Here is a 23,122-nt window from a genome sequence, read left to right as displayed (position 1 = left end):
CAGCAATGTTTGAATGATATAAAACATAATTGACCCCTTATTCTCCAATTTTCTTTTTACCAAACCAGATTCTACCAGTGTTGCAAATTATGCTTGCTCACCTTGTCAAACATTTCTCCATAACCCAATTGAGAGGAATTCAAATTTGGAAAGGAGATATTTAAAAGACAAAAGAACAAAAGTTCACTTAGGGCAAATTACTCAGCCCTTCAGGAATAGGTCATGGCTCCACTTAATCAGCCTGAGGACTAAGGGAACTAACATTTGTCACCTCTAAACTCTGTTCCTATATTTTGTTTGCATGAAAAAAGGCTTTTATTTGCAATAAAATCTATTGACTTTGTAACTTCTCATGTAGAGTCAGCTCTAAGTTATATCAGTGGCCCTCCATCTCTGAACTTGAATATCAAATTCTTGTGAGCAGAGTTACCGCTCTTGTGTCCTGGCTTTATTGTTATAATGGGGCTCCTGTTGTATTTAAACTTAACATTTGAGATGGAATTTTTCGGTTTTATCAGAATGCTTGATATTCAGCATTCTATATTCGAAATCCCTACATTTGCGATTTGAATCTCATTCATAATAATGTACAAAGTATAAATCTTTGGGTGGCTAAAGATTATCAAGGCTTATAAAATGGTTTTTGTTCCTCCAGTTGCATGTGTATATCTCCATTTTTAAATTTAAAAGAACGTATTAAATTCTCTGAAACTGAGTGCAAAAAAATTAATTAAAAATATGACAATCAAATATACAGGTAATTTCCATAGCATGGCATTGGAACTGATTTGTATTCAAAACATATTTACATGCTGAAAAAGTGTGGTTCAACTTGTCTCCCCGATGAATAAAATGCTGTCACCTTTAATGGGTATTACTTGTACTGAACTTATTTATGTTATGCTATGGTTAAATTTATTTTTCCTTTGTTTTTTCTTTTTCCTTCTTTTATGCTTCTTCCTTCCTCCTCTCCCCTTTCCTCTTTTTCCTTTCTTCTTACAACAGTCTTTTTTCCAGAAAGCATGTAAACCAGCTTAAAAGATTAAACTACCAAACATTAAACTAAACAAGCAAACAAAGCCAGTATATAAACTATCAGGCTGTTTAATTGTCTGGGCTTTCATTTCCTCTGCTTTGTCTCTAACATTTCTATCACTCTTTGAGGGTTTTTTTGTTTGTTTGTTTTTAATTCCCTTTCCCATTACCTGCTTAGCAACCACATTGAGCTGAACTGGCTCACAAATATACCTCTTCTACTGTGAGATTTAATAAGAATGGCACCTATCCACTGTTGAGAAATGTTCAAGCTAATGACTTTAAAAAAATTGATCGCCAGCCAGAAAACTAATGCTGCTTCTTAGATAGCAGTTGTGTGAATGAGCATCCATAGGCATACACCCTGGTTTCCTCTATTTCTCTAGTTCCCATCATGACTCATGAAAAGCTTTTCACCCACTGTCGCCATGTCCTATTGAGATTTCCTGAGCCACCTCTCAAGTCAAAGGCAGACACCACAGAAGAAGCCTTTCCCACTTTGTACACATAGACTCACATAAAACATACACATGCTGACATGGTATACAATTATGCACATGTGCATATTTTTAGTTTAAGATCATCATGCCAGCATAAGACTATAAAAACATGGCATTCGGTTTTTAAATCCAAATAATTTTTCTTGGCAAAATGGAAGAAACTATCCAAATCTCTTCTGCTTCAGTAGAAACTTTAACTTCTGTCCTGGGGGCTTTCAGAGAAGCCACAGTTTTGAATACCATGTACACAAAGACATAGGAAAAAAACAAACACAATTTAAGTATTTCTCTTTTTAATTGCATATTATATGCAATACTATATTATATATATATATATGCATACTGTATTTAATATAGCAACTTCTTTAAAATGCGGCAATTTCGTCATGCCAGACAACAAAATAACTGGGGCCCAAAGCATGGATGAACTTTCTTGGCAAAATCATTGAAAGTTTGTGTGTATGGGGTCTCACATTCTTGACTCTTTCAGAATTTTGAAGACAGTCATGTGTGCTACTGTGCAAAATAAACATATTGCTGGTTTTTATTTTATTTTTCTCTATTGGCCATCAATGAAGGATGAAGAAGAAGATGGAGGCAGAGTGGCAAAGACAGCAGACTACAGATGCAGGTGTGGCACCAAATAGCAATCAAGCTTGGAAAAAAATCATGAAGAAACCAAGAGCAGGCCCATTACTGAGCAATATAAGCAAATCTTTATAATGCATTTAACTCAGAATTATTATAAAGTGGTATAACATTCCTCTGAAAGAAGCCTTCTCCCATGCAAGGATTTATGAACATTGCCAATAAGACTCAAAGAAGGAAACAGGCTTTGTGACAAGTGTTCTCAAACACCTCTGCCAATGCCAACAGTGCAAGTGATAAAAGCCAGTGATGGTTTGGACTACAACTAAATGAGGAAAATACAATGGAAATGAAGCTCTGGAGGCAGTGATGAACAATGAGCACTGAGAGGACAATGGAGAGCAACTCTGCCTGTAAAACTTGCTTAGATGAGGTTGTGGAATCTGAGATCCACAAAGATGCTCTGCGCATCCATGTAAATAATAAGATTTGGAAAGTAACAAATGAAAGCACACAAGGCAAGCAAAACAAAATGCACTCAGTCCCACAGGTGCTTTATACAGATGAACATGAAAGCTGAATGGTATGGGAAACTATACCATTGAGGCTGAAGATAAGAAAGGAAGCAAGGGAAATGCAATGTTTCGATCACTTCTTGGCAGAGAGAATCTTGGTAATAACCAATGGGGCAGGAAGGACACATTGCAAGACAGATTGCTCTTGGTTGTTGAAGAATGTTGAAGCGGGATCATTTTGGAAAAGGAAGGGTGACTATGCTTTGCTAAGAGGCACAAAATCGCGATTTACTGGGCACTAGATGAGACTGCATGGAACAGACTTTCTAAATGGAATCTCCATGCAAGCCAGATAAGCTCTTTTCCCAGCTAGGTTTTCTAAATGCCAAACAATACAGGAACTGAAACCTTTGGGTTCAAGGATGATTTTTACACATATTTTTAATCAAATGGTGAATTTCTGGAAATGTCTTGAGGAAGAATTGAGCTTCATGACCAGTCTGACGTTCACAAGGCATTCACCATATGGATAGTATTCTGTTTCCGGTAATGCCACCCTGAAAATGGCAGCATCGTGGCTGACTGGGAAAAGAACTAAAGGTGGCAGAGCCACACTCTGGAATTTGCAAACAGCTTACAGTAGATGGCACCTTGTGTGGAAAGAAAGGGACTGAGGGAGGAGAAGAAGCCAAGGTAAGATCCTCAACACATACATTTGGAAATCTTGCCAAGAAATCATGATACTTCTATTCATTGAGCTCTTTGTTTCTTTGCATTTGATGAAAATGGACCAGATACTTATATTTTCACGAGAAGGGAAACACTGAAGTGATTGAATAAAGGATCTGTAATTGTTAGTGTCTGACAACATGTTAGTTTTTGGCAACAGCACATCAACCTGTATTAAATCCAAATGCTTTCTGGCTTTTAAAGGTTATGGATAACCTAGTATGCATTGGAACCTGATGAATGAATTCCTATTGTTTTCACCATCTCTAACATGTGAACACAATCCACACATAGAGAGGCTGGCTCCTGAACAGAGAATGAAAATTACTAGGACTAATAGAAGGAAGTAGACTTACAATGAGTAAATATAAAAAAGCCCCAAATAATTATAATAGTAACAACATGGCAATGACGTTCCAGACTATGAAATTAGTTTTCTTATGAAGAATGGAGATTTTATAAGGCTAGTATAAACATAGGGTAATTGGAAAATCAAATTGTTCATTGTGAGTTATTGTAGAGTCTGGAATAATGGTGATAACATTAAAAAAAAAAAAAAACTACCTATGAATCACTGTAGTTTGGTGTTTTTAGCAGTACTGTTGCCAAGAATGCTTGCCTTGGAAGAACAGTAGAAACTCAAATTGTGAAGCCCAGGTCCCAGCTTACCCCTGACACAATGAGCTCTCCTCCCAGATTCTGTACTTCGGCCTTCACCTTGCTGCAGATGTTAAGCTGATGGCAATACAAGGCAATTCGTTGAAGGTAGGCTAATAAATCCTGCTTACATGCTGAATCAGGACACTATAAAACATTAAAAAAATTATCTCAATTAGTAAGAATCTTTTGGCTTCTAATACTTGCTATATAGAAGCTGTGAGAAGAAAAGTTTTCACTGTCATATACCTTAATTATACCTATTCAACTTGATAGTGCATTGAAGCTTCAGAAATGCTTTAGCGAATTTAGAAGGCCACAGTGATAGGTGAGAGTGGTTAGTTCTACTTCGATAAAATTCTATACAAAGAATATTGATGATCTCCCAGAAAGTCTTATTGGGATGAATGTATAAGTATCTTATCAATTATCTTCTAAACTGCAAAGAAAACAATATTCTATAGGATTTCTCTCAGTGGCCCATTCCATGTTCACTATATGCAAAGTTATTTTAACACAGACAACAAAGCAACAGATGCTAGAAGGAAATCATTCTGTGTCGCAGTCTCTCTGCCATAGTAGAAGAGATTTTCAATTTTATTTGTTGGAGAATGCATTTATTTCTTTTGGCTTTCTAAGAAATGTATCATTCACTAAAGAAACTCCATTGCACTTTCTGGAATATCATATTTATCAAAAAATTTAGCAACATGATAAACTTAATTTAAACCAGAGATTGTGAGAAGGATCAAGACCATTGTACAAGAAAAAGATGTGAGTAAAATGAGTTTGAAGCCCATTGAAATAAGCTCATCAGTGTAACAACAGGACCCTTCCAAGGATGCAGCAGAGATTTTGAATTCTTATTAAAAAATCTGGTGACCAAGGATTTTGAATTCTCTTTGTAACTTAAGTCGGTATATGTCCATCAAATACACACTGAACAGAGCTGAACACTTTCAGAGACATTTACATGATTCCCTAAAGCATTTCTGAAGCTTCAATGTCAACGGCTATCCAGCAATTGAAGTATATTCCTATTGCTATCCAAAGTTCAGTTCAAAATTCTCCAGGACATTCTATTGTTCTCCCTCAATCTGGCATTAAAAAGGACATATAATCACCAGATCCTTGATGAAACACTGTAAGAAACGAGTACCCACAGCCCAAAGTAAAGTACCTTATTTAGAACAAAAGTATGAGAAAAAGACTCCAGCTAAGCTTCCTTCAAGCTCAAGAAAGGGAATTCTTTCATTAATACTGTGAACCCAGTCATTTGACATAGCCATTTATTTAATAAGTTACAAAGGGGTCTTTTTGCTACATAACACTTACCATTGTGGTATTTTTTTTTTTTCACTAACTGCATTTATCAAGAAAGAATCCCACAGAGACTGTTTTTAGCTTCCTACAAGTTCTTCATACTGTAATATTTATCCTACTCCAGAGACCCATATACTGAAAGGAATTAACTTTAAAATGATATCTCCCTAAAGGCCTTTGATACAAATACCTTGCAGCAAATTAAAATGGAAGTTCTATCTCAATGGAACAGTAATTAAAAACGCAACAGTCCGTAAAAAGTTTATACTGTGTGCATATCTCAAATCTTCATAAAAATATTTTCTGGCAAAATAAAGCCAACCAATGCACATTTTGGAAATGCTCATTCTATTCTGTTATTTAAACTGAAGTATTTAAAACACAAATAAAGGCATTATGGACCAAGAAAAATAACTCTTACACCATTGGAATAGTAGAAATAGATGCATTATTTGAAAAAGAAATGTTCCATTCAGACAAAACATTAGCAAAAATTGCAGGTTGCTTCACAACTGATGACAGGAAGAATGCTACAAAGAGGTTATGTTTATCTTTTCTTCATTAAGTCATCATTAAATATCATTTTAATACTTTGTCACAATCCCAAGATACGCCTAAAATCCTGGGATTTGTATGTGTGTGTGCATATATGATTTGTTTTCCAGATATCAAAGCTGTTTGGGGGTTATGTTTCCTGATACATAATTGTTGGAAATAAAGATCCAAAATTACAAAATCAAAAACAAGAATCACAATAAAAATATTGAGCTCAAGGAGCCTAAACATACTGAGAAGTAGTTTCAGCCATTGTGATTCAGAATATAATGGAAAAACCATCCAAACTTCATCTACTTTTACTCCTTAGGAGTCCATCCTAGCACAATCCTCTCTCAGGACCAACTGCCAATCTCTGGTCACTCCACTTATCCCAACATTTGCAGAAAATAAGAATGCAGCATTCTTTCCTGGCTGATGCATTTCTGTATGCTTGCATGTATGAGTGCTATTTTCAAGTAAACTCATTTTCTCTCCTCTCTTTTACATGAACCTTCTGGGTGACATATGGAACTCAACCTTTGCTCCAAAATGTAGGAAGCTTGGCAATCAGTAGTGCCCTGAAATTAGCAATATAACAATGGTTTGGTCCTTAATCACTATAAATTTCAGGAAATTTTAAAATTTTGGTAATATTTAGTAAATTATTTTTACTCTTAAGTGTTTCTAAAAATTCAAAAGTAAGCAAAACATTCCCCCAGATTTGCTATCATATATATAATATGAGACAATCTCTTGGCTTATTTTAAAAGTAATCCCAATAGTTTAATCATGAGTTTTTCTTTTCAGACTTTAGAAGATGAGTACACTTGGTACTGACTTGAGGTATTCTATATTATGGGATATTGAAGGCAAGTATTTAGAGGAACAGGAACACTCTTATATTAGAAAATGAGGGAGATAAAATATAGTAAGCAACTCAAAAACCACAGGAGACCACGGCCATTTATGGAAGAGGTGGTTGTGGTTTAGTCGTTAAGTCATGTCCAGCTCTTTGTGATCCCGTGGGCTGTAGCCCGCCATGGAATTTCCCAGGCAGGAATGCTGGAGTGGGTAGCCATTCCCTTCTCCAGGGGATCTTCCTGACCCAGGGACTGAACCTACATCTCCTGCATCACTGGCAGTCTCTTGCATTGCAGGCAGATTCTCTACCAACTGAGCTACCAGAAAAGCCCTCTTCCACAGAGGAGGAAAAAACCCTAAATCTTTTGGCGTTCCCAAAGATGATGATCTGTTTTGTAGTAAATTCGTGTTCATAATGTTTTTTCCATGTAAACAACATTTTATATAATATTTTCTATTTCAGAATCTTAACATATATTTTAAGACATTTTCCTTTGAAACTGGCTCCAACTGTAAGCCACCATCATTTAAAGTGGTAAGCATCAGTTATTTGAAAGTGTCTGTTGCCTAAAGTACACTTATAAGAAATGGCTTATTATTGAAAGAAGACATACTTAGAACAGGATTTTAGAGTTCCAGTTCAGCAAAATAAAATGAACAGAGGGACACAAACTCAAATATTCAACCTTGAGATTGAGAACTATTTTAACGTGAATCTTAATTCAATCTAAAGGCATAAAAGATACTCTGAGAATTGTGTTAATTTCTGATGCACTTTGAGTCTGGATGAAAATAAAGCTGAAATCTGAATGTTTTTTATTATGTGGATTTACCACATTTATGCCAGGACATAAATTATAATGAATTAGAAAGAGCATCATTATAGCAAGCTCAATTATAACAAGAAATAAAGTTGTTTCTTTTGCTTCCCACTTAACAATATCATTGAATTTCTGAATGAGGACAGTCAGGATAATCCATGATTCCTTGAAGGTTATGTCTCTTAAAAAGTGGATACCCTTCTTTCTAAAGGAACTTTGAAAACAGAACCCACCTTTGGCATCAACTCAATCTCAATAGAGTTCCAGGTCAGTTTGTAAAATGATAGCAATTCTCTACAATTCATTCTTCAGAAGCATTTAATAGAGTGCATAAAACCCATTACAGAACCCAAGAGCTAGTTAATGACCCCACTCAACATGCGCTTGCTCTTCCCTCTTATATTACCTGATCAGCCACAGCGCGGGCTAATTTGTCCATTCGAGAACCTGCTTCGGCAATTTTCTTGGCGGCATTAATGACATCAGATGTATTTTTCAACGGGCCTTTGCCTCTGAAACAACAGGCACAACATAATTAAAAATTCACTTTATGGCAGGAAATAGACACACCTATCATATTGTTTGTCCAGGACTCTGCTTTTGTATTTGATTTGGCTCTGACCACGTTAGAGGAAATTTGAATGTTTTCTTGATTCACTTCAATTTCCATTTAAATAATCCACTTTATTTACATTCATTTTCAGGGAATATTTTTCCCTATTTGGATGGGCATGCTCATATTTTATTCTTTACATGAATTTCTATATTTTTTGAACAGTGGTCCATTAAAAAAGATGATCACTACAAGGGCAATGGGAATTTAACATGTAAATGCTTATCATGTGTCTATGCTGTTGTATACATTTATCTTCATAATAACCCTAACAAGCAGGCATCATCATCCCCATTTTAGAGAAGAGAAAAATAGACTAAAGTGATTAACTCACCCAAGCTTATGCAAATCATGTGATAAATTCTAAATTTAAATCAGTCTAGCCAAAATAAATGCTCATTCACTGTCTTTCACACCATGCCCAGCATTATTATTATGTTAATTATATTTCTAAGTCCACTTTGGCTCTTTGAGAAACCATTGTCTCCTGTCCATAACTGGGGGCTATTTGGCCAAATTTTCAGAAATCTGCTGAGCTCTTTCTCTTGCTGGCTTATATGCTTCTGGGACTGACTTATGAAAGAACACTCATAGAACACTGTGTGACAGTAGATGTCTTTATGTTGCCAAAAACCATTGCCCCAGTATTTTCACATAAGGTTTTCAATTAGGTGAACTGTTTAATATTACATGTCTTTCAAATATTTATTAGAAAGGAAAAAGAAACTATGCTGCATTATAAATTTTTAAACAAAATGTGGCATATGATATACCTTCTCTTTTCTTGAAAGGTAAATAACATGATAGACTAAATACATTTATTCTTCTATTTTTAGCATTGTTACTGATCTCCTTGTGCTCGGCTGCTCAGTCATGTCCAACTCTTTGCAGCTCCATGGACTGTAGCCTGCCAGGGTCCTCTGCCCATGGCATTTTCCAGGTAAGAATACTGGAGTTGTGATTTCCTACTCCAACTGGTCTCCTCATATGCATGTAAAAATCAAAGCATTTTTTAGGGCTACAAAATTATAATCCTATAGTTAAACATGTGGTGAGATACAGAGAAAAGCTACTCAGAAGTCATTTATTTCGATTGCATAGTGAGTAGGCAATGATTGCCATTGTTCCATAATAACATTTTATAAAATGGAAGACTTAAAATGACTTTAGAAAATAAATGTAAATGAAGGGCATTTTGTTTCCCTCTTAATTTTGCTTCTGAAATTTTTAGTGTTAGTAGCTAAAAGTAAGATACATTGTGTTCACATCAATGGTTAAACATGTACATAGGGAAATTTAAAACTTGAGATATTTCATTTTGCTATGGCAACATTGGAGAAGGCAATGGCACTCCACTCCAGTACTCTTGCCTGGAAAATCCCATGGATGGAGGGACCTGGTGGGCTGCAGTCCATGGGGTCGCTAAGAGTCGGACACAACTGAGTGACTTCACTTTCACTTTTCACTTTCATGCATTGGAGAAGGCAATGGCAACCCACTCCATTGTTCTTGCCTGGAGAACCCCAGGGATGGGGGAGCCTGGTGGGCTGCCATCTCTGGGGTCACACAGAGTCAGACATGACTGAAGTGACTTAGCAGACTTAGCATGACAACATTAACTATAGAAAGTGAAAGACGAGAGCGAAAAAGTTGGCTTAAAACTCAACATTCAGAAAACTAAGATCATAGCATCTGGTCCCATCAATCCATGGCAAATAGATGAGGAAACAATGGAAACAGTGAGAGACTTTATTTTGGGGCCTCTAAAATCAGTGCAGATGGTGACTGCAGCCATGAAAAAAAGATGCTCCTTGGGAGAAAAATTATGACCAACCTAGACAGCATATTAAAAAGCAGAGACATTCCTTTGCCAACAAAGGTCCATATTCTCAAAGCTATGGTTTTTCCAGTAGTCATGTATGGACATGAGAGTTGGACTATAAAGAAAGCTGAGCACCGAAAAATTGGTACTTTTGAACTGTGGTGTTAGAGAAGACTCTTAAGAGTCTCTTGGACTGCAAGGAGATCCAACCAATCCATCCTAAAAAAAATCAATCGTGAATATTCTTTGGAAGGACTGATGCTGAAGCTGAAGCTCCAATACTTTGGCCACCTGATGGAAGAACTGACTCACTGAAAAAGACCCTGATTCTGGGAAAGACTGAAGGTGGGAGAAGAAGGGGACGACATGATGGCATGTCAACGAGATGAATGGATGGCATCACTGACTCAATGGTCATGAGTTTGAGTAGGCTCTGGGAGTTGGTGATGAACAGGGAAGCCTGCAGTCCACGGGGTTGCAAAGAGTTGACTAAACAACTGAACTGAACTGAACATTAACTCTTCCACAAAAGACATTGGCTCTATCCAGTTATATAGATTTTTAAATACATAGATTTTACATGTGCATTTTATATAATATGAGTGAATTAAAGATTCTGTGACAATTTGGTTCTCATTCTGTCACATTATTTTTTAAATTATCTCTAAACAAAGTTTTGTTTTGGTTTATATTTTTAAAGGAAATTTTAGATGCAGAATCTGTCAATATTTAATAGTATTCTCATTATTATTTATTTCTCTGTAACTTCCAAACCTTATAAAATCTTTTTTTACAATCTTACTCTGATAAAAAGTTGTTGTTACTTTTTGCCTTCATCTTAACCCATTCCCGCTGGAGAAGGGATAAGCTACCCACTCCAGTATTCTTGGGCTTCCCTTACAGCTCAACTGGTAAAAAAATCCTCCTGCAATGTGGGAGACCTGGGTTTGATCCCTGGGTTAGGAAGATCCCCTGGAGAAGGGAAAGGCTACCCACTCCAGTATTCTGGCCTGGAGAATTCCATGGACTGTATAGTCCATGGGGTTGCAAAGAGTCAGACACAACTGAGTGACTTTCACTTTCACTAATCCATTCACAAAGGGCTGCATTATACTTGATAATTCATTAATAACGATCTTGGTGTTTGTTTAATCCAAGAATTTCAAAGGATTTGTAGAAATGCTCATTCATGAACCTTTCATGATAACTTTCAACAGTGGATTGATTCTGACATTTATAGAGGCTTGAATCTGTCTGAGGCTCAGGCTCCTAAATGAGCTAAAGCATCATTGGAAACCTGTCTTCTTGTAATTAAAAAGAGACTACAGATTTACTATTATATTATTTTAAAAGTTTGAGACTAGAATTCACACTGCAGACTGAATTCAATTCTTGGAGTCACAAGTGGATGATAAGGATGTATTTCATGAAACTAGAGAGCAATGTAGAAATTTTGAGATCATCAAATATTTCGTTTTCTAGTTGAGAAAGCTGAAATCCAAAGAGGAGGTTAAGTGACCTGCCCAAGATGATAAGAAGAGGAAAAAAAGGACTGAACCTCTGTGTCACTAATCACAGTTTTGTTGGTTGCCATGGAGGAGGGGTGGAGGAGGGAAGGACTGAGAAGGTGGGAGTAGCAGATGCAAACTATTATAGGTAGGAGGAAGAAACACCAACAAGCGTTTACTGTATAGCACAGGGCACTATAATCAATGTTGTGCTCAGCTGCTCAGTCGTGTCTGAGTCTTTGTGATCCCATGGACTGTAGCCCATCAGACTCCTCTGTCCATGGATTTTTCCAGGCAAGAATACTGGAGTGCATTACTATTTCCTTCTCCAAGGGATCTTCCTGACCCAAGGAGGGAACCCGCATCTTTTGCATCTTCTGGCATTGGCAGGAGATTCTTTACCACTGATCCACCTGGGAAGCCCACTATATTCAATATCATATGATAAAACATAATGAAAAAGAATATTTTTTTAATGTCTATATGTGTATAACTGGGTCCCTTTGCTGTACAGCAGACTGGCACAACATCGTTGATCAATTATAGTTCAATTTTTAAAAATTTAAAAATATCACAAGAAGAGATTTATGAGTTAGAAAATAATAGAATGTGGGATGGAATGTACACATTGCTATATTTAAAATAGATAAGCAGCAAGGACCTACTGGATAGCAAAATTTGAATATGGAACACTGCTCAATGTTATGTGGCAGCCTGGATGGGAGGGGAGATTGGGAAAGAATGAATACATGTATATGTATAGCTGAGTCCTTTTGCTGTTCACCTGAAACTATCACAACATTGTTTATTAATCGACTGTAGTGAGTGAAAGTTTCTCAGTCCTATCGACTCTTTGCGACCCCATGGACTGTAGCCCACCATCCTCCTCTGTCCATGGAATTCTCTAGGCCAGAATAGTGGAGTGAGTAGCCATTCCCTTCTCCAGGGGATCTTTACAACCCAGGGATTTAACCTAGCTCTCCCGTACTGCAGGTGGATTCTTTACCATCTGAGCCACTGGGGAATACCCAATACAAAATAAAAGTTTTTTTTGTTTTGTTTTGTTTTGTTTTGTTTTTAAAGAAAACAATAGAACACAGAAAATTAAAAAAAAAAAAAAAAAACTGGTTCCAAAAAAAAAAGAAGGGAAAACTGATATAGAAAATAAACCTAGATGTTAACAAGAGAAAAAAAATAAGTGAAGAAAATGGCACTTGAATGCAGTGGGTTTCTACATGCTCACAAGAGCTGAGTGTAAAACTGTCAGTAGACACACTGGTAGCTTGAAACCTGCCATGATAGTACTCCCTCTATGGCTTGTTTTTTTTTTTTTTTTTGCCCTAGAAAATTAGAAAGTTGCTGCCAAAAGTCAACTTAGTAGAAAGGATACATGTATCTTTTCTTTCCCAAACTCCCTTCCCACCCAGGCTGCCACATAACACTGAGCCCTGTTTCAAGTTGAGAGTAAGGCTATTATGATCTGAAGAAGGTTTTGGGGGGCTTCTGGAGCTGGAATATGGTTATAAAGTTTATAACATTTAAGGTATACATTTCTTTAATGCATTTTTCTACAAGTATACTTCATAATTTAAGATTATATTTATTTTCTTATTTTTCTGTCAATCTGATGTATAAGGAAAAATGTAATTTTCTTTTCCGTGATGATAGAGAAATCTGAGTCACTTTGTTTATCATTTGTTGATCATTACAATCAATCGTTTATATGCTCTTTTCTCTTTTTATTCAAGATTTTTACACATTTTTCCATTGTTTTCTTTTTTTACCTAAATTACTTGTCTCTGTTTTTTAGATATTTTGAATTTTGACCTTTTGTTAATCATGTTGCAAATTACTTCTTCCAGTCTTAGCCTGTATGTTTACTTTTGTAACAGCTTTTTTTAAGTATAAATTTTAATTTTATTGTGGTCAAATGTATCAATCATTTCTACTAGAGTTTGCACTTTTTGAAACTTCTTTAAGAAGTTCTTCCTGTTGAAAGTGTTAGCTTATACTATGGTGGTAATCATTTTGCAATATATATATATATATATATTTCAGAAAATTGATATTCACATGCAAAAAAATGAAGCAAGACCCTTAACTCATAACATATTAAAAATTAACTGGAAGTGGATTGTAAGAGCTAATCTATATATATCGTACAAGCAAATTTAAGGGAAAAACTTCATGACATGGGATTTGGCAATGATTTCTTGACTATGACACCAAGAACACAGATAACAGCAGCAATATTAATTGGCAAATTTAACTCTATCAAAATTTAAAATCTGTGAATTAAAGGACACAATCAACAGAGTAAAAATGCAATCCATAGAATATGAGAAAATATTTTAAAATCCTATATCTGACAAGGGGTTAAAACCCAGAATATAGAAAAACTGCTACAATTCAACACTAAAAATCAATCTGAATTTAAAAAAAAAAAAGAAGGGCAAAGTGCTTGAATATACATTTCTCCAAAGAAGATATACAATAGCTAATCAGTACATGAAAAATGCTTAACATCATTGATTATTAGGAAAATACATTTCAAGATCACAGTGAGATACCATCTCATACTAAAATGGTTGCTGTAAAAACAAACAAACAAAAAAAAAAATAATAAGAAGTCTTGGCAAGGATGTGAAGAAGTTGCAACTTTTGTGTACCACTAATGGGAATGTAAAATGGTGCAGCTGCTACGTAAAACCGTACAGTGGTTCCTCAAAAAATTAAACAGAGAACTACCATATGATCAAGCAATTCCAATTCTGGGTGGAATGCCCAAAGGATTGAAAGCAAGATCTCAAAGAGGTATTTGTACACCCATGTTCATAGCGAAACTATTCGTAAACCAAGTGCCCCAAAATTGATGAATGGATAAGCAAAATATAATACATATATATTCAATAAAATATTACTTAGCCTTAAGAAGAACTGAAAGTCCAACATGAACTATAACATGGCTGAACCTTGAGAACATTTTTCTTGTTTCTTAGTTGCTAAGTTGTGTTGGATTCTTTGCGACCCCATGAACTGCAGCATGCCAGGCTTCCCTGTCTTTCACCATCTCCCTGAGTTTGTTCAAAGTCATGTCCATTGGGTCAGTGATGCCATCCAACCATTTCATCCTCTGCCACCCCCTTCTTCTCTTGCCCTCAATCTTTCCCAGCATCTGGGTCTTTCCCAATGAGTGGGCTCTTCACAGTGGCCAAAGCTGAGCTTCAGCATCAGTCCTGCCAATGAATATTCAGGCCTGATTTCCTTTAGGATTGACTGGTTTGATCTCCTTGCTGTCCAAGGGACTGTCAAGAGTCTTCTTCAGCACCACAGTTCAAAAACACCAATTCCCTGGCATTCAATACTGGTTGAGAACATGATGCTAAGTGAAATAAGCCAGTCACAAAGAGAAAAATGTTATTTGTTTCCACTGCATGAGATACTTAGTCAAGTTCATAGTGACAGGAAAAAGAATGGTGGTTGCCAGGTGCTGAGGGTGGAGGGGAATGAGGAACGAAGAGTTCAATGGTCAGGGTTTCTGTTGGGGAAGATGAAAAAGTGCTAGAGATAGATGTTGGTGACACTTGCACAACAGTGTCAGTATACTTAGTGCCACAGAACTGTACATTGAAAAATGCTTAAAATGGCAAATTTCATTGTATGTATTCTTCACTACAATAAAAAAAAAACTAATTAATTTAAACAGCCATATGTGATTGGGGTCACTGTATTGGGCAACACAGGCTAAATGAGCAACAGTCTTTGGAATAATATGAAGTGGGAACAGAAATAAAAAATGGTCAACAACAAATATATAGATATAGATAGATATATAGATCAGACCCCAAAACATCAGACGTTTGAGTCTTCCTGTCAGTGGACAGTGGGTTTCCCAGTTGGCTCAGAGGTAAAGAATAAGCCTACCAATGCAGGAGACACAGGTTCAGTCCCTGGGTCAGGAAGATCTCCTGGAGAAGGAAATGGCAACCTAATACAGTATTCTTGCTTGGGAAATCCCATGGACAGAGGAGCCTGGCAGGCTCCATGGGGTCACAAAGAATCAAACATGACTTAGCAACTGAACATGATAACACAATCAGTGGAAAGCATTGTTGACAAAGTGACTACCCCACTGGTTGTAGCTCCCAGTCTCAAACTAATGGCTTAGACCCTATGTCTCTCCCTAATTCAGATCAGGTTCTCTATTTTGGGAATTTTGAAAGGTGCTTTGAGGAACCTTGTGACCTTAAAGACAAAAGACATGTTATTGTACCATTGGAAACATATTTTTAGTTTCCTTGAAAAAACATCAAAAGTGAAATTAACTCTACTATATAGATTCATGAAATGTCTCTTTTGGCAATAGGCGATTTTTATACAAGGGTCAATATTTGGAAGATTTCCCAGGAAATGGTCACTGCAAAAAAAAAAAAAAAAAAGGAAATCTATTCATGTTCTTGCTATCCACAACTAAACAACTAATTAATATTTATTTCCTGAAAAGGTAATGGGTATTAATGTGAAAAATCAATGTGTGAGTACACTCTGAGTTAATGTACTCAGCACCCAGAATTTTTAAATTCTGAGTATATCCAAATTAAAACCATTTATTTGCTGTAGTTTTCTCAATACCTCTAACTGATCAATATAAGATGTGACTCTTCAGTAATGAGGTATTGTTAGGTAAGGAGTATATTTATAAATGTACTGAATCACAGAAGCTTCCTTTTAGAACCGGAGTCCATAAAACACAGTTGGGAAATATCCCTTTCACCAATCAGCTGAAGCAGTATAAAGATAGCACAGTGGAAAAGTTGAATTAATCTGGGGATTAAAGATAAGTCAGATGAGACTGCAGGACCATTAGCTGAATCATGCAAGGAAATAACATTTAGAGAATGGTCTTGAAGCTGAAGTACAGATACGTAAAAAATTGAGAAGGCCAGAAAGAAAAACACCAATACAGTATCAGTTCAGTTCAGTTCAGTCGCTTAGTCGTGTCCGACTCTTTGCAACCCCATGAACTGCAGCACACCAGGCCTCCCTGTCCATCACCAACTCTCAGAGTTCACTCAGAGTCGCATCCATCGAGTCAGTGATGCCCTCCAGCCATCTCATCCTCTGTCGTCCCCTTCTCTTCCTGCCCCCAATCCCTCCCAGCATCAAAGTCTTCTCCAATGAGTCAACTCTTCGCATGAGGTGGCCAAAGTACTGGAGTTTCAGCTTTAGCATCATTCCTTCCAAAGAAATCCCCGGGTTGATCTCATTTAGAATGGACTGGTTGGATCTCCTTGCAGTCCAAGGGACTTTCAAGAATCTTATCCAACACCACAGTTCAAAAGCATCAGTTCTTCGGTGCTCAGCCTTCTTCACAGTCCAACTCTCACATCCATACATGACCACTGGAAAAACCATAGCCTTGACTAGACGGACCTTAGTCGGCAAAGTAATGTCTGCGCTTTTGAATATGCTATCTAGGTTGCTCATAACTCACATATATATGGAATTTAGAAAGATGGTAATGATGACCCTGTATGAGAGACAGCAAAAGAGACACAGATGTGTAGAGCGCACTTTTGGACTCTGAGGGAGAGGAAGAGGGTAGGATGATTTGGGAGAATGGCATTGAAACATGTATACTGTCATGTAAGAAATGAATCGCTAGTCTATGTTTGATGCAGGATACAGGATGCTTGGGGCTGCTGCACGCGGATGATCCAGAGAGATGATATCGGGTGGGAGGTGGGAGGGGGGTTCATGTTTGGGAACTCATGTACACCCGTGGCGGATTCATGTCAATGTATGGCAAAACCAATACAGTATTGTAAAGTAAAATAAAGCAAAAATTAAAATTAAAAAGAAAAACTGGAAAGAAAAAAAAATTGAGAAGGAATCTAAGGGTCAATAAAGGTAGGCTTTGGATAGCAAACAAGATTTTTATATTATTTTATGAAAAGAGGAAAGAAAATTTTGGTGCAAAGGAGTTGGGTGGATGGCATTTAATGCCAGGTATGGCATAAGTTAACTGACAAGAGTCAAGAATTAGAACATAGACTAGTTGAACTGTCAGCTGGACTGGAGTCCTGACTGTCCATACCAAGGCAGGAATGAAGTTTGGGAGTACCAGGGTGATTACTTGATCTCGTAGTCTAGTGCTCAGTACTTTACAGTTGATTGTAACCTGAAAGCTTCTTATTAGCCTGAACCCAGTTCCTTTCAAGATCAGAACTTATAGTTGATCTAAAAAGACAGTTTTGTCTCTTGCTGTACAATTAAATGTGAGTTTCTTTCCTGAACTGCTGCCATCTACACACCTTTTGTTACCAGGAAACAAGACTGGCACATGCTATTTCTTTCTGAAAGTGACATGAAAAATATGGATTCACCCTCTGCAGGACATCATTTCTGCCAGCGCCCATGAGATGGAAGTCAAGAAATGAACAGAAAAGAGATGTGAGGCATAACCAGCTTTATCCACCATGACCAAGTTATTACACAAGTAATGAGGTAGAACCTCTCTACTGTTAATAATAATGGAATGGATATCATTGAGATTACTGAATCAAATTAATGAATTAGCTACCGATAAGAAGAAAACAAGATAATAAATGCAAGTTTTTTTTTTTTTCCTGTCATCAAAGTGCCCTATAAATGTGTGATCTGAGGTTAGTAGTCAAGTTTCAATTCCTACTCAGCTACATCCCTTCCTTTAAATAAGAGAACATAGTACCTAAGAGTCATTAGAGGTATACAGCTGACATAATTCCTCCTTAAAGTGGAAAACCCAAGGCAATAACAGTAATGCATAGGGTCAAGTGCAGTGAATTTAGATGAGAGGCACAAAGAAAGGTTCAAATCGGCTACCTCTTTGAAAAGGAAGAGGCTCTGCAGATGGCGACAGCAGCAAAACCTCAGCTTCCTGCTTTTCATTTCCAGTTCACACCCTCTCCTGTTTCTCTGGTTATTAACAACTGTATCTTCCTTTTGGCTTCACAAAGGGGCATAAAACTACTCACCAGGCAGTGGGAAAAAATGATAACCAGTAACAGTCTAGACATTTCATTATTCAAATCAGCATAAAATGGTTATGCAAAATCCCTAGGAATTGAAGTGACCCTCTTTTCACTTTAAAACTATACTTTGACTAATAGAAAATCTGTCTTAAATATCCTTTAACAAGACTTCTCAAATGTATCTCTCTTCTTTGACACAGTTATATATAATCCAGAGCATTGTAAAACGTCTTCCTGATCTTAACTAGCAACATGGCTCGATTCATCATTCACTTTAAATTAATGAGATTATTTGTTCAAGAGATGTTATTAATGGATCGTATAATATCCATCAGATAAAGTATGAATACAATGTTGAAAGCAAGCAAATTAAGTCATCACAGGCCTTGAAAAGTAATGACTGAGGCTACCATAAGTCTGATTTGTAGAAAATTAAGACTTAATTAATGGTTCAGACTGTATTTTCCTACTATTATTTTTGAGTGTGAAATAAATCTGTGAAACCAGCAAAGACCAGCCAAATGTACAAATTTGAACTTCTAACAAATACAATGACATTTAAAATCTCAAAAGTCACCCTTAAAACATTAAGTCATTCCATTGAAGTCAAAAACAATTTTAAAATATTTGGAGAAAAGGCCAAGCAGTGTCATCAATACATATTAACCAGAGGCAAAAGGTAAGGAGGATAGGGGGGAGATGTGTCATATTTCATTATAAGCTGTAATTAATTGTGGGCTTCCCAGGTGGCTCAGCACTAAAGAAAACATCTGCCAATGCAGGAGATTCAGTCTCAGTTCCTGGGTGGGGAAGATAAGCTGGAGAAGGAAATGGCAACACACTTTAATAATCTTGCCTGGAAAATCCCATGAACAGAGAAGCCTGGTGGGCTATAGACCAAGGGATCCTAAAAGAGTCAGACGTGATTTGGGGACTGAAACAACATAATTAATTGTAGCCTTTTCTTACTAAAAACACTCAACAATCGTTTAAAAAACTGTCACCATTAGGTAGTATCTTGACATTGCCACACATCTTATATAACTTTAATAACAAATACCATGTTGAATCATTACTTTTGCTCACGTTTCTTTGTGTGTCTGTGTTTCCCAGAAAAACAAAATCTACAGTAAAATGGTAGCTTTCATTCATTGGTAGGATACTTTATAACTACATTACCTGTTTGGATTTTAAACTCTCCTGTAAAGTTGATACGAAGAATATTACTTTTCTCCTTTACAAATGAATAAACACAGTAAGAGACTGGTCCAGAATCACCTGGTATTTGGACTAAAAAATCCAGGGATCTTTTCATTGAGCTTTGCTCTCCCTTGGTCTGCCCTTCATGTGGTTAGAAGGGCAGAAATGTCAGCTCCCTTTAAAGAGGAGACTATAAAAATGCAAAGGAAGAAACAGCAATGACCCCTGAGGAAAAAAAGGCTCCTGACAAAATTCTGACTGGTCTCCTGATTTATTAAAAATACTGCTCAGAGTAAAAGGGTCTAAAACTTATACAATGTTTAATTTTCCTGTCACAATTATAAAATCAGATTGTTGAACCCAGTTCTTTGTATGTAAGCATAAAATATGAGCTGAAATTAAATACTAAATCATGAGCTAGCATTAAAAGACATCACATGCCACATATATATATATATACATATTTTTTCCCTGAGGGATATTAGCAAATCATACACTTTATCTTCAGAATAATATTTAAAAACACTGCAAAATAGCATAGACCAAAAATCAATCCTCCAAGCTCCAGGAGTTTGATTTCATGACTAATTCAGGATGGGTAATTAAAACAATACTAATTACAGAAATGAATCTGTTCTTTTTGACCAAAAAGACCTATCCACTAAGAACCAGGCTCAGATCATGTTGACTTACACATGTAAATTTTATACCACTCCCTGCTTTGATGGAGCCTTTTAATTTTTCAGCAGGCTAATACCCACTATTATGATGCCTCTGCTATTTTTAAGGAGAAAACCTTCCTCTTCCTGTCTCCATGCCTCACCTTGTGAAGTCTGTCATCTCCATCATGATCATACACATCTGTTTGGCCAGCACAATGATATCATTGCCGCTGTCATCCCATTTGGCCACTTCAGCATCCAGCTTGCTTTTCTCTTGATGGAATATCTCCACCTGTTCAGCTATTTTTGCCTTCTCCTCTTGCGGTAGTTGTGCCATGATGGCCTGTGTGGGTTACAGAAAAGGTATGACTAATGATGACAAAAGGAGCACAGACAGAAGGTCAACTCTGCCTCCGGTTAACAGCAAACCCAGACCCTGACAAGGCCGGTAGGCCGTCCCACCATTCTGGAAAATACCTTTTTCTCCAGCCCCAGGAAGGAAAAAGCACAGACTGGTGAGGTCCCCAAATTTCCTGTCCCCATTCCCACATACAAAAAATAACCAAGATCCAAAGGGACATGCACGTTGACAGTAGCAGAACCTCTCTATTGCTGTGATGACATATGTTTGTTCAAAAGAATCTATTCCTGACAATTTTTATGTTTGGTCGTGGGAAACTTTTACTGGATGAAAGAATGCACCTCTTTCAACACTGAAATCTGTTCAGAGAAGGGAAAAAAAAGAGAACAGGCCTTCTGTTGCTGGGAAAGAAAAGAATTTTAAAGAATATCTGAGCATCCCAAGTGGAGTGGGGAGACAATCTGTGGATGTTAATGAAACCATCCATGGTTAAAGGCCAAACAAAAATCCTTTATGCAGTGCACTTCAGGGATGGCATATCCATTCCCAATCCTTCACTGTGGAAATCCTGGGTCAGCCATGGCTCCTTGGAGAGCCTATGAGTATGCACAGAAAAGCTGTGATGGGATAAAATGTAGGATTAGGAAGGAAAAGTTGATTTTCAACAGTTGCTAGTAGGGGAATGTAGAAAAGGAAGAACTACTGTTGATTCTCACTACTTGTGGATTTTTTTTTAATTTGCAAACTTTCCTACTCTTTAAAATCTATCTGACTCGCAAATCAATATTTGTGATGCTTTCAGTATTCACAGACACACGCAGAGCTGCCAAAATTTGAGTCATCCGACATCCATGTTCCCAGATGAGGTGGAACAAGGGTGTCTTTGCCTTCTTGTATTAGCACTCATACCAGAAACAAGTGTCCTTTTTGCAGTCTATTTAGTACCACATTTTCCACATCTTTGCACTTTTTGTTGGTGGTTTAGCTGTTTAACATGGTCCCCAACCCTAGTGTAGAAGTGCTGTCTCATATCTCTAAGCACAAGAAGGCTGCAAAGTGCCTAATGAAGAAAATATATGTATTATATGAACTTTATTCACACATGAGTTTTAGTGCTCTTAGATATGAATTCAACGTTCATGAACCAAAACTAGGGAAAAAAACAGAAGCATTCTTTAAACAAGATTATGTATCGATGGGTTGAAGGAAATGTTAAGACTAGCAGCTCTCAGGAACCTAGCCCTGTATTTCCCATAGGAACAATGATTCTGTAGTTGCTAATTAAGCATTCATGGTGACTTTATAGAACATGAGGCCATGAATAAAGAGAATCAACTGTATTTGTTAAACACTATTTATGTAGCAGGTGCTGAGTGAAATGTCTGACACCAGTTCATGGCGCCACCTTTTGTAGCCTGCGTCACTGAAAGGAGCATGTCAATCCATGTGTTAGCACTGGGGTCCCTCTGGTGCTGGGATACAGGTATCCTCCAGAAGAATGACCAAGAAAGCATGATTAGGGATACATACAGTTTTTACAAAGGACAAGTAAATAACACCCAAAAACAAAATGCTTTCTAAATTGTAAAGCTCCTCCCAGTATAAGTGAATAGTTCTAAGGAGAGGTAGCTGATATCTAACTGAAATATCAGGGGATACAAGATTAGAAGAACTGGGCTCAACCTGGCTCTGTCACTGACTTAAGACCTCATTGCTACTGGATCACATCCTTAACTTTTTGAAATATAAGGTTAGTAGACAATTACCTCAATTACTTCAAAATGCTATGATGGACAGAAAATAAAATAATAAATGTGCTACATGTTTGTCTGAAAAAATGACAGTAAGCATGTATGGGGTTACCGTTACCATTGTTATCATTATTTCTATGAGCTTTTCTTTCAAGCTGCTTCTCTAGCTTATTACACAGCTGCCATCAAAGAGAAGAAATGGAATCAGAGACTGTGTGACTACCTATAAATGGAAATCAACATAATTCCTTGAACACTGGCATGCATCCTGGGTATTATACTAAAAGACTTAAAATGTCAAACATTTAATCTACTTAATTATTTTATAAGAATAATACTATTATTACTCCTATTTTATTAATGATGATACCAAGATCCAGGAAAGTTAATTAACTTTGAACATTACACAACTAATGAACTGTAAGAATAGGATTCAAAGCCAGGTCAGCTAACACCATACTTAACCATCCTGCACAATGAGATTACCATGCAGGACAGTGCAGGTTAGACACTGCCTAGTGATTCCAGTCCAACAGGGCAAAGGTCACTGAAACTGCAGCCTCTGTCCACCAGGCTGAGCATCCTAGAGTCGAGGCTTCATCTGCCCAGGGTAAAGGGGTCTGATT

At 36.9% G+C, this 23,122-nt stretch overlaps 1 protein-coding gene across 5 annotated transcripts in view; it reads right to left on the bottom strand.

Annotated features, from left to right (window-relative positions):
- The window catches only part of CTNNA2 (catenin alpha 2), a 1,217,480-nt gene that overhangs the window by 36,410 nt on the left and 1,157,948 nt on the right, over positions 1-23,122 (bottom strand). For 4 of the 5 annotated variants that reach the window (XM_068988298.1, XM_068988291.1, XM_068988305.1 and 1 more), the window contains 3 exons: positions 20,546-20,727; positions 7,973-8,078; positions 4,037-4,171 (listed from right to left, as the gene is read on the bottom strand). In XM_068988298.1, the coding sequence (XP_068844399.1) occupies positions 4,037-4,171; positions 7,973-8,078; positions 20,546-20,727 (423 nt within the window). The remainder of the gene's footprint in view (positions 1-4,036; positions 4,172-7,972; positions 8,079-20,545; positions 20,728-23,122) is intronic. The other variant, XM_068988324.1, reaches the window with a different exon arrangement.

This window comes from Capricornis sumatraensis, chromosome 1, assembly GCF_032405125.1.
Source record: "Capricornis sumatraensis isolate serow.1 chromosome 1, serow.2, whole genome shotgun sequence".
Taxonomy (NCBI): Eukaryota; Metazoa; Chordata; class Mammalia; order Artiodactyla; family Bovidae; genus Capricornis; species Capricornis sumatraensis.
Note: the sequence above shows the minus strand (reverse complement) of the source record. Positions and strands in the feature narration are given on the sequence as shown.